This window comes from Mytilus californianus, unplaced genomic scaffold (assembly GCF_021869535.1).
Source record: "Mytilus californianus isolate M0D057914Y unplaced genomic scaffold, xbMytCali1.0.p SCAF_4, whole genome shotgun sequence".
Lineage (NCBI taxonomy): Eukaryota > Metazoa > Mollusca > Bivalvia > Mytilida > Mytilidae > Mytilus > Mytilus californianus.
The window spans coordinates 4,184,187-4,197,918 of NW_026262690.1; the positions used below are offsets into that span (position 1 = coordinate 4,184,187).

A 13,732-nucleotide genomic window follows, 5' to 3' on the forward strand; every position below is an offset into this window, starting at 1 on the left:
GTGTATTCGTTTTCTTTTTTAAAGATTATTTGTATTTTTCTTTTAACAATATGATTTCCAATTTATATTTCTTCATCTCATACAAACACCTATAACTGTTATTACTGCCCCCCTCTAGCCAGCCTTCCTTTCACTTCCATATACCTACATGTATCCCTCTTCAAACAAGTTTATATCAGACATACAAGTATCTCTCCCTTTGAAAAACTAAAATCTATATAATCCCTTCCCAGTAAAATAGAGGCGAAAGATACCAAAGGGACATTCACTCATAAGTCGAAAATAAACTGACAACAACAGTATACAAAACATAACATAGAAAACTAAAGACTGAGTAACACGAACCCCACCAATAACCGAAGGGTAAGCAGATCCTGCCCCATGTGTGGCACCCGTCGTGTTGCTCATGTAAGAAAAAATCCAGTAATAAGTCTCATTCGGGGAAAAGAGGATGGGATAGTGGTTTGGACAATAGGAACATATCTGTCATCATCTGTGAAACAGATATTCCATAACGGTCAACCAACTCATGATAGCGTCGGTAATATTTTCGAAAGGGATGATTTCACCACTTAACCACTTGGAACTCTTGGTTTAACAGCTTCCTTGTGAGCAGCAACCCTCTATCAAGAAAATCATGAAAGGCAATGCCAGCTCTGGAATGTCGTATCAACTTGGAGATAATTACTCCATAATCAGGCGCTGCTCGAATGTTGCTACATAGAAATGGAAAGTTCATGATTGGGAAGCTGAAATCAAGAACTGAACTGATAATATTTTGAATGTAAATGCTGTTAAACAGACATTTGTTCTTCAAGCATAACAAGGACTACCACTTTATTTAAGAGTAAAATAAAATTGTTCAGTAACATACATTAACTATATTGACTTTTATACATTTTTGTATTTTGACGTTTATGCATTGTTGTATCCACAAGGGAAACCAAGGGAATAAAAATTGAAATTATTTACTAAGAATGAGAGACTGAGCTAACTAGGGGCATCAGTCGATGTGTTGCTTGTATCAAATATGTGCAACCCTTCTTTCAGATCATTATTGGACTATTAAGTATCCATAAAATTCCTCCATTACCATGAAAGTTAACTCACCAAATTGGCTACAAGGTAAATGTTTTTTCCTGGATTAATAATCACTAGGAATCCATAAGTCAAAAAAAAGTTTATGTTAAAGTAAAACTTGATGTAAAGTTAATTGGGACATTTCAGACCATGAAAAGAGGGTGATTGGGACAGTCCAGACCATAAAAGGAGGCTAATTGGGACAGTCCAGACCATGAAAGGAGGCAGATTGGGACAGTCCAGACCATAAAAGGAGGCTGATTGGGACATTCAGGCTAATGAAAGGGACTTAACTAAAACAGTCCAGATCGTGAAAGATGCACACTATTTAGTACTAATAATATTTGACCCAACTTTGTGGGAAGGATCGAATACCTGACCTTCTTAACTCCTTAACAAGATTGCCTGTAAATTATAATACCATGAACCTTACTTTAGAACATGCACATTAATCCAATTGTATCCAGTATAATAAATATAAACTGCTTAGAACTCAAACAATGAGTGAACACTAATCCCCTTGACCTGAGAAATGTGCTTAGCTCAGCTGAGTTCCAATAAAACTTGTCAGATCATGATTTGTACACCTTTATTTATCTACCTGTAGTTATGTCATAGGTATGTCAACAACATACATATACAATTGTACAACTATAGTCCATTTCTTACAACTCATAAAAAACATGTCACTTATCTATCAGGACAGATTACTTATTTTCATTGTTCCTCAGGTCTTTTAAATTAAAAATATTTTACTGTCAAAACAAGAACAGATGAGACAATTTGTTTTTGACAAGAAATCATCAACAGTACAAATAATAATCATAACAGGCAATATATGATGCTGTAATATTCACTTATAAATGAATGAAATTGAAAAATAAAGAAAAAAAACAACATAGTAAAGCATTTTTTAATATCAGGAAGTTTGCTCATGTTGGAGGAAATAGCATACATATAATGTGTTTTAGAGTCAATATATTATGTTGTGCTGCTGTAAGTTTGTAAAAGGACAATGTAAGAAATGGTGGTCAGTGGTTTCTACATTTCTGCCACATTCCCAGTATAAATATATCATGATTCTCTGAGATCACATCTAAACTGATCACCTTTCTAACTACTGCATTTTTGTAATAAGCCTTCGTGAAAAATATAAGCAATTCTTGTTCCAGATTTCATCATTATATTGAAGTGTCCAAATGTCAACTGACCAATTTCAACAAACTTTTGTACCTATACCAATGCTTGACTGAAGCATGCCTTTTAACATACCACCAAGTAACAAGAGGTGGGAGAAATATGTGCATATGATTTTCCCTGAAACTACAGGAGGCGAAAATTGTCCAGACTAAATATTCATCCTCTTCTCTTTCTTGTATACTTTATGAGATTTGAAAAACTTACTACCCTCATTACCCTATTGGGGCAAAATTTATGTAAGCATTTACTGAAAGGTCAAGACACCAAAAATTGTATACAACTTGAAATTCCCTTCATTGTTGCTATTTGATTGATTTCAGGGAACTAGCTCTTAACTACACAGAAACTGACAACAAAATATTATTTATCGGCCAAGGTCAAGGTCAGAGTATACCTGCCAGACAGACATGTACACCTTACAATTATTCCATACACCAAATATAGTTGCCCTATTTCTATAATTATGTGAAAAACAGACCATAACACAAAAACTTAACATTGACCAATGCACCATAAAATGAGGTCAAGGTCAGATGATACCTGCCAGACAGATATGTACACCTTACAATCATTCCATACACCAAATACAGTTGACCTATTGCTTTTTGTATTTAAAAAACAGACCAAAACACAAAAACTTAACATTGCCCAATGAACCATGAAAATGAAGTCAAGGTCAGATGAAACCGGCCAGACTGACATATACCCATTACAATCATTTCATACACCAAATATAGTTGACCTACTGCTTATAGTATTTGAGAAACGGACCTAATCATGTAACTTTAACCTTGATCACTGATCCATGAAAGGAGGTCGAGGTCAGGTGAACTCTGTCTGACGGACATGTAGACGTTGCAAGGAACCCATATACCAAATATAGTTATCCTATTACTCTTAATAAGTGAGAATTCATATGACAAAAAAACTCAAAATTTATTTTCAAGCAGTGGCTGAACCATAAAAATGAGGTCAAGGACAATTGACATATGGTTGATGGAGACTTTGTAACATAAGGTATCTGCATACAAGATATGAAGCATCCAGGTCTCCTACCTTCTGGAATATAAAGCTTTATACAAATAGTAATACCTATGTCTCGCATACTGCGACTTTCTTCGCAGGCGAGACAAAAAGGAGTTGCACACTATGCTGTGCAAAGTATAGTACCCAACTGGTTATTAAAAATTGACGAATAATTCCATGCCAAGCACTGAAAATCACTTACACAGTACAAGTAAAAATTATTAAGTTCCAGACTAAATATCAAATCATTCCTGAATACGGAAGCTGAGTAATATATGCCAAAAAGTTACAAAAAAAAAGTTCATTGCAGATCTGAAAATCACTTACACGGTAGAAGTCATTATAAAATTCCAGACTCTGACAATATCAAATCATTTTTTCATAAAGAAGCTGAGTACAAATATAATATGAAACAAAAGTTGCAAATGAACAAGTTCATTGCAGCATAACAGATATTCCATGAGTGAGGTTATAACAAAGCAAGAAAACACGCATTTTATTGATGTTCTTCATCTTGAAAGCCAACTTCAAGTCTTCAATTACATTTTGTACATGTGAGAAGTTTCAAGCAAATTTAAAATGTACCCAAGTGTCACACTAAGAAGTCCATCTTACTAATCGTTGATAACTAGTTTGTATGTTACTTTTATACCGATATATGGCATTTTATAAACTGACATACTGATGTATGCAAAAATGAAAAAAAGGTCAACAGTACAATGCCACAAAAAAAAAGAAGGAAAACACAAAATAATTGTCTTAAAGACAGAAAATGTCAGTCATATATTTCGACCTAAAAGATCTGATGTACCCCATTCAGATTCTACAAATGATGAAAAAAATACATGGTCGCAACTATGGTACAGGTATACATTACATAACATAGAAAACTAAAGACTGAGTAACACGAAAACAGGAAGAATTTGTCTGACAGATTGAAAAAGTGCTCACTCATCACAACTCATCACTGTCCAGCTGCTGACTAAATATGAAGTCATTCGTTTCAGAAGTGCATGAGAAAAATGTGACAGAAATATTTGATGGACTTGTGGAGTCAATGGACAGACAGACAATTGATGAGATGAATGGGGGTATGATATCATATTTCAAATATTTTTCGTAGTAACCACAATTGTATTACACCCTAGCTATCCATTGCAGAGGTATTAGGTAAAAAGAATGGGAGGATGGCCATGGGGTTATAATAAACTTAAGCTTCTCTGCATCAATGCAGATTAAATTTACCATGGAAAAATTATATAAATAAGTCTATAAAATTTATATATACTCCATAAGGTGCAGGTCCTGTCACCATGTTAATCTATCCTGGTTAGTAAATAAAGCAAAATTCAGGCCCCAACATCATATAGATATATTTATCTACCAATATTAATTGACAAAAAAATTCTGCATAGTACCACTAACATGACCCTGGACCCTTTATACAACCTTCAATTACGTGACAAAACACAAGCACACAGGTAAAATCATACACTTATGTCAAAACAATTCACATTTTAATCTGTTAGAGCAACAATCATCATTTGGCAAATATCCAGAATTAACAGTGAAAATGCCCCCCTTTTTTCCCCTTTTCCCTACCTGTCTTTGTTCCTCCACATAGAAATTTGTAACCTACTTCTGAAGTGTTTACATATATATAGTTTTACTATGACATAAAGGGAAGTAAATTAGGCACGTAGGCGTAGCACACTCCTCCATTGTAGATCAATGCCACTCACCTGGAGTAAATAAATCAATATCTACTTTTCATTGGACATAAAACTTCAATTCAAAACACCATTGAGAGATTATATAATGATTTATAAACAAAAGAATATGTATGCAATTGTTGATTTTGTAATAGTATGGTTGACATTACTGAACCAAATAAGTGGGTGACATGATCAACAAACCCAGAAACATAATGACAAAAACATCTGAACATCTGCATTCCTATAATCTGAACAACTGGTAATATACTGGTCAATTACTTGTAAATTGATTTCTGCCTTTAAATATGATCAAGGACAGGAAAAATGGACAGATGATACAGCTGAAGACCATTTATCTTCACAGAATAATTAATGGGGGAAATTAAATGAAATTCTGTTTGTTGTGAACCTGACTTTTACCCTTTTTCAAAGTTTTCAATTTCCAAAATATTTGGGTTTGTTCTGCTAATTAATATAGGACCATGATGGATGTTCTAATGACGAGTCCCAACATCAAATGTTGTCTCCTCCAGTTGTCATATCAAATCATATTAACCATTCAACAGTATAATAATATTGTCTTCTTTATCAAAATTTTCTATTTTCCAATTTAAGATATATGAAGTATATATTAGGTGTAAACAAAAAGTCTTCTAACCTAGCTGTGCTAGGAGAGCTTGGTAGATTCCCTTTATATTTTTCAGTTGTATCATCAATGCTGAAATATTGGTTTAGAATAAAAAATATGAAAGATGGTTTACTGTATGATACCTATATGTGCAACAAAAACTTGTTTAATAATAATATTGAATGCTGGTATTCATCCATACATTACATTTTTAAAAAGCTGAATATTCATAATTTGGAGGTAAAGCTCAACTTTTTTATCAAGTCAGTTAAGCAAAAACTTTGTAATAGTTTTGTAAAATTTTGGAACACAAAAAGAAGAGATACAAAGAGTAGTAAATTAGATACTTATTTCAAACTTAAAACTTGTTTTTCGAAAGAAATGTATCTATCTTTAAACAATTTTCAATTGAGAAGTGCCATATGTAAAATCAGAATCAGTGCACATGATCTCAAAATAGAAAGAGACAGGTATAAAACTTTATATATAGAAAGAGACCAAAGGCTTTGTAAGAAATGTACTCTAAATCTGGTTGAAGATGAACAACATTTTATTACTAGTTGTCCAGCATACAATAATGATAGGGAGATATTTTTCAAGGAGATAAACTGTATCTGTCCCAATTTTATATATCTTTCAAATGAGGCAAAATTTGTTTGGTTATTTACTAATGAAAATTTGTCTATACTTAAATATTTAGGGAGCTATATTATTACATGTCTAGATGTTAGACGAAATGTTAATTAATGTATGTAATAACAATGATAATTGTAATGATGTTATAGTTCTGATCCTGCCTGGAATTAAATGTATGTGATTTTTTATAGAATGAAGATAATAACATCTGTCTGAACTTTTTAATGTTTCATTTTAATATATAAAAATGTTTTTCTGTTACAAATCATGATGTATTCATAATTGTTTTATGTGTACATGTTATGCTGCCCATCAAGGGCCCTTGATTGGAATAATAAATATTCTTATTCTATTGTGACAGGCATTGTTCATCTTTTTTTGTTCTGAGTTTCAAAGTAAATCAAGCAAAACAAATGACTCTAAAGATGGCTTCTAGAACATAACTATAAGCCTGAATAAAATCTCAGTGGAAGGAGTACAAACAAAGGGAAAAATCTCAACTTGAAGGGCCCACACTTACTGAGGGAAAAAATCTCAACTGAAAGCGTACAAACTGAGGATAAAATCTCCCAACTGAAGGCGTACAAACTGGGGATAAAATCTCAACTGAAAGTGTACAAACTGAGGATAGAATCTCAACTGAAAGTGTACAAACTGGGGATAAAATCTCAACTGAAGGTATACAGACTTAGGATAAAATCTCACCTGAATGCGTACAAACTGGGGATAAAATCTCAACTGAAGGGGTACAAATTGAGGATAAACCTGAACCAGAGGGGTACAAACTGAGGATAAAATCTGAACCAGATGGGTACAAACTGTGTGAATAAAATCTCAACTGAAGGTGTACACACTGAGGATAAAATCTCAACTGAAGGTGAACACACTGAGGATAAAATCTCAACTGAGGGTGTATACACTGAATATAAAATCTCAACTGAAGGTGTACACACTGATGATAAAATCTCAACTGAAGATGTACAAACTGGGGATAAAATCTCAACTGAAGGTGTACACACTGAGGATAAAATCTCAACTGAAGGGGACAAATTGTGAATAAAATCTAAACCAGAAGGGTACAAACTATGAAAAAATCTGAACCAGAGGGGTACAAACTGTAAAAAAAATCAGAACCAGAGAGGTGCACACTGTGGATAAAATCTGATCCAGAGAGGTACACACTGAGGATAAAATCTCAACTGAAGGGGTACAAACTGAGGATAAAATCTGAACCAGAGGGGTACAAACTGAGGATAAAATCTGAACCAGAGGGGTACAAACTGAGGACAAAATGGTATAATCTGAGGATAAAATCTGAACCAGAGGGGTACAAACTGAGGATAAAATCTAAACCAGAGGGGTACAAACTGAGGACAAAATCTGAACCAGAGGGGTACAAACTGAGGACAAAATCTGAACCAGAAGGGTTTAAAGTGATAATTACAAACTAAGAATACACAGTTAAACTTTACAGAAATGTTTTATTTATTTACAAACCTAATGGTTGTATGAATAGAATATCCCTTTCCCCACCATCTCATACAGTCTGTTAGTTCCCCACCATCTCATACAGTCTGTTAGTTCCCCACCATCTCATACAGTCTGTTAGAGGGGGTAAGAGCAAACACTATTTGAAGTTTGGACCTTTATACAGATTTTGAATGCTTTTCTAATAACTTTTTTCATTTCAGTATATGCATAAACTGAAACAAAAATAATTCCTTCAAAGCATCTTTGTCTATATTGTTTACATTTTTCATTCCCTTCACCATTTCAACAAATCTAATCAAAACTATTGATTTCCAAATAAGAAAACTATATTAGGTAATAGTTTAAAGAAAACAATATCAATAACATGCTCTCCAATTTTTTTTATTGCATATCCCCATTAGTCTCTTATTCCTGCACATCACCCCTCAAACACATTTATTTTCAAGTCATAGTTGTCATAGAAACAGTTTATTGAATAGCTATAGTTGTAATGTGAAAAAGATTTAATTTAATACAACTTTTAGAAAACAAGAATTTCTACAATTTTCTCAAAATTGACATTTGAAATTTTGCTGACTAGCATATTGGTGGTGTAAATTGATTTTCTGACTTTTGTTTTACTTCCAGTAAAAGTAATCTGTCAAGTTCTTTTAAATATTTTCAAACTAAGACTATAAACATATATAACTACTAATGGAAAAATATTTAAGTTTATTCTAATGTTAATTCTAATTTTGATAAATAATTAATGGCAGCCATCGTTTATTGGTTAATGATGAGGATGGATTGGTGTTTAAACATCCAGTGACAAATATTTAATGCATATCAGGAAAAGAAATGAATGTAAACCCTGCTTTGTACTAGACCATCGAGCTGAGCTAGATTATTAATGTGCTAGTTCAGTAAGACATGAAACCTTATACCCCGACTCATTATTCAGACTCCTTGCTCTTACTCCTTAATGTCATGGAGAAGCAGCAAATAGCAATTTTCAAGTGTTTTGTTTAACCTGCTCTGAAATCTATATGAACATGACACCTACTGTAAGTTCAGAGAATAATACATGTATTTATATATATTTTTTCATCTAATTTCATCTAAATTAAAACATAGCAATAATTTCTGTACTTAAAGGGGTATAAAAACACATTCTTAAACTGCTTTGTTCTATAGCACCGAACTCTATATATGGTCTTCTTGGTAAACATGTAAACTACATTATTCATACTTCAAGGTAAGCAGAATCAATGTGAAAATGTTGACATATTATTCAACATCTGTCAGTTTACATGAAATCATTCTATAATTAATCACATGACCAATATCTACAACTTTTTTTATGAATGGAACCACTTACAAAATTCCTTACTCATCAAAATTATAAATAGACAGCTTTCTATCAGCACTAAGAGATCTACACACAAACACAACAACTGATATTAGTTTGCATATCTAGTTCAGCATACTACAAAATACAATCTTCTTTTTACCTTCCCCAAGCTGTCTTCTACTTTACTAGGAATCCTATCTACATCAAAATGAATGGTAAACACACACCTTAGCACTCTGATACAGAGTCCAACCATACACCTTATTCTGCCATACTCTCAACCTAATCAATAAATCTTACAATAATGTGTGTTAGCCCCTCAGATCAATGATAAATAATGTGTAACTATTTACAGAAACAGACTATAGAACTTCTGTTCAGCAGGAAATGTTATTGGTAATCAAAGGGACATTTTATTGGGATGTAACAGAGACAATCATATCAATAAACTCCAGATTGTCATTAATAACTCATTATTGAATGTGTATTGTTCCTATAAAATTTGATATATCTTATGAAAAAAACCAATACTCATATGAACTGATACAAGAAAATATCACCAAATAATGTATTATCAATTAGAGGTTACCTAGATCAGAGACACAATGAATTCAGATAGGAGGAATGTTTAGTTTAAATATTTATAAAATGGATATGTTCCAATTGTCCTAAATACAATCCTGTCCCCTTTTCCCCAAATGTGACCTACTGAATTAGACTTATCACTGGGTTTGTACTTGCCACGTGTGGACAAGGATCTTATTACCCTTCCGGAGTACCTGAGATCACCCCCAGTTTTTGGTGGGGTTTGTGTTGCTCAGTCTTTCGTTTTCTATGTTGTGTTTTGTGTATTGTTGTTTGTCTGTTTGTCTTTTCCTTTTTAGCCATGGCGCTGTCAGTTTATTTTCGAATTCAGTGTTTAAATGTCCCTTTGGTATCTTTCACCTCTCTTTTGTAGTCTCCAGCCACCAAATGTTACCAACAGCAACTAATCATGAGAAGATCCACTTTTTTCACTTACTTTTAAAAAAGTTCTTTGTCATCAATCACACATATAAAAGTACAATTTCCATTATCAAATAACTTTCCAATAACATGACACAGGTATTACATGGTGTTAAACTATAAGGTTTTCATTTTTTAAAACAAGAATAACTTCTACTCATCTAATCCATAATTTTCAAACATTTGAAATAATTTCAATTTTCTTTTTTAATATGTTTCATGAAAAAGCAAACCAAAGATACAAGTAAGTAAAAGACATCCAAAGTTAAAGAGGTCAATATACATTGTCTTTCAACAGTCACATGAATATGTGGCAGGGTTCATCTAGGTTAAGAAGATATCAACCCTCCCCTTTTCCAACTATCTAACTGAATCTCTTATGACTATTGAAAAGGTGTTGACAAGTACAATTTTCATAAAACTAAAGGAGTGAAATGTCTCAACTGTGACCAAACCAAAGGGAAATGTAAATTGTAAAAAAACTTTGAACAAATTATCAGAACAATATTGTATTTGTTTATATGAATGAATGAATGACAAAAAGGATGTAAACCTATGTACCATTAAGAATGGAGCTCAATATCCGTGATAAAACAAGACTTGACTACAGCTCTGGTTGGAAAGTAGATTGTAGTTTATTTATACATTTTATATATCTGACTTACAAATATATTTCAAAAAGGTCCAAGAGTGCCTTCGTTAAAAAAAAATAACAGAGTAGGTCAGATATATACTTTTGTCCATTTGATATCTAAATATATTGATCGTCAACATTTTTTCTTACGTGACATTACCAATTCTATAAAGTCTTATCTATTTCAATACACAAAATGTAAATGTTCTATATTTGTCATGATCAATACAGAGTGAACAAACTCAATGATCAATCTGAAAACCAGTCAAAGAAGTTCAACAGTATTGAGGCCAATCACCTACTGCACTCAGTGGAAATAGTACTTTAGATAATTGATAAGGTAAATAGCAAAGAAATGATCGTTTATGTGTAGGTACACCAGAGATGTCTATATGTAGTAACAGTACACTACATACAACCTACATTGTATGTATTTCTGGATATGGCATGACATCAGCGGTATGATGTTTCAACAGTGTAATTTTCCCTTTTTATAACTAGTAAAGTATAAAGCCTGGATAAAAAATTATATTGATTTTAAATTTCATGAAATTACCAATTTTAGCATTGACAAATGTTACCTATCTTAATTTCGATAAAACAACCTATTTTACCATCTGCCTTTAGTATACGTCAACGTACGTAATGAGTCTGTTTTTGGTTGCTCTGTTTATACATTTTGGTTTTTATAAGAATAACAATTTTATTCGTTTTAAATTCAAACAATAGGATTGTTACTAAAGAAAAACATATAAATAACAAAACAATAGACAGAAAACAATACAAACATGTATACTCATGTTCATTGGTTGTTGTTTGTTGTTCATAAGTGTTTCTAGTTTTTTTATTTATTTTTGGGCTGCTTGTTTGTTATCTATATCAACCACACTTGCAATAAAATGCATTAGTATTAAAAAAAAAAACATACTATAGATTCTTTATCTACGTATTCTTTAAGAACTTAAATAGTTCTCGTTTAACTTTTTTTTTTTTTTATCTCATTGTTTGTATTGTATTATGAAAAATTATTGATGTTGTAATGTTTATGCCCTTTGGGGCCCATAATTGGAAATAAAAAAATATCTTATCTTATATAGATTAGACCATTGGTTTTCCTGTTTGAATGGTTTTACACTAGTCATTTTTGGGGCCCTTTATAGCTTGCTGTTTGGTGTGAGCCAAGGCTCTGTGTTGAAGGCTGTACTTTGACCTATAACGGTTTACTTTTACAAATTGTGACTTGGATGGAGAGTTGTCTCATTGGCACTCATACCACATCTTCTTATACCTATGTATATGTATTTCTGTTTTTATGTAAGTTTTTGTAAGTCAATGTAAGTATTGAACTAAGCATACTAATTATTGACTAGTCTATAGTAAGTACGAAAAAATTTCAAACCCTGCTTTTTATCTAAAAATTTTCATATATTTTAACTCAATAAAGGGTATCAGTCACTGTGTTGGGATTACCTTCATGAAAAACAGCCTAAACCTCATGGTGAATAAAAAAAAAAAAAAAAGTTACTGTCCATTTGTGCAAATCACACCAAATGCACTGGAGCTCATTTAATACTATTGCACCCTACATCATGTACATGTTCTAAAACCATTATTACAACAACAACAAAAATAAACTTGTCAAAATAGGGATTAAAAAAGACATCTGCCTGGGTTAGTATATATGACACAGATAGTTTCATTATGTGGTATAACTATATTTTCAAGGACACCCAACATTTTACTGTGAATATACCTTCATATTAATTGTACTTAACATTGATTTAAAAGATCACTGATATATAAAATGTTCACCTGAGCTTGTTTTATACCTGTATAGCTTTTGTCTGGTGGCATCCTGCCAGTCTGATATAGGTTACAAAACTTTACAAGTTTAATCAAGAAGAAAGTTTGACCTACTAAACAAATGGGTATATTGGCACACATATAATTGTAGCTGTCAATAAAATTGAGTAAAAACTTCATTATTCTTAAAAAAGAGTTTTTGGTGAAAGTGTGGAACAAATGGCAGGTCTGTACAAGTTACAGCTGTCCTTTAGTCTGTACAAGTTACAGCTGTCCTTTAGTCTGTACATAAGAAGACACCTAAAGACAAGAACACTTGAATGCTTGCAATGTTATAGAGTTTACCTTGTCAGTTCTGAAGGGGATTTAAACAAATGTTAAAACCTAACAATTCATCCTTATGTGTGACAAGCATAAGGAAACAAGAATGTGTCCATAGTACACAGATGCCCCACTCACACTATCATTTTCCATGTTCAGTGGACCGTGAAATTGGGGTCAAAACTCTAAATTGGCATTAAAATTAGAAAGATTATATCATAGGGAACATGTGTACTAAGTTTCAAGTTGATTGGGCTTCAACTTCATCAAAAACTACATTGACCAAAAACTTTAACCTGAAGCGGGACAGACAGACGGACGGACGGACAGATGAACAAACAGACGCACAGACCAGAAAACATAATGCCCCTTCTACTATCATAGGTGTGGCATAAAAATTACTTTATACCTACATTAAACATTCTGCTGATGAAGAATCACATAAGTGAGTAGATCATTCTTATAAGGAGGAATGCATAATTCTGTATTTTGCTCTCCTAAAAAATGACCAATCTAATTCAAAAGAATTCTGGTACCAAAAGACCACCCTATCCTCTTGTACAAAAACCAGTCAATCTGCAAGTTTTGTTTTGGTAATCTTAACTCACAAGTCATAATGGTCATAAAGAGTATAATACTGGCATATGTATCTGTGACTGATGTGGTAGATAGAGATCTATCTCATCCACTCCTATACATCTAATCAACTATCAAAGAACTGGTCTTAGCTCTGTATTTTACCCCTCTAGTCTATAAGGTCAGTTAAGTTTGAAATAAGTAGGTGCATTCTTTAAATAAAGAATTTATTATTATTATTATTATTATTATTATTATTACTCCAAACATAGCATCAGGGGCATACA

General features: G+C 32.5%; 1 protein-coding gene across 4 annotated transcripts in view; it reads right to left on the bottom strand.

Moving 5' to 3' along the window:
• The window catches only part of LOC127739381 (lysine-specific demethylase 6A-like), a 79,950-nt gene that overhangs the window by 36,558 nt on the left and 29,660 nt on the right, over positions 1-13,732 (bottom strand). The window contains exon 1 of one of the 4 annotated variants that reach the window (XM_052251082.1): positions 9,267-9,452. The exons of 2 other annotated variants lie outside the window; for them this stretch is intronic. Coding sequence is in view for 1 of the 2 variants with exons in the window: in XM_052251079.1 (XP_052107039.1) it covers positions 4,909-4,928 (20 nt within the window). In the remaining variant the exon portion in view is untranslated. Of the gene's footprint in view, positions 1-4,908; positions 5,037-9,266; positions 9,453-13,732 lie in introns of those variants that run through there. One more of the 4 variants, XM_052251079.1, reaches the window with a different exon arrangement.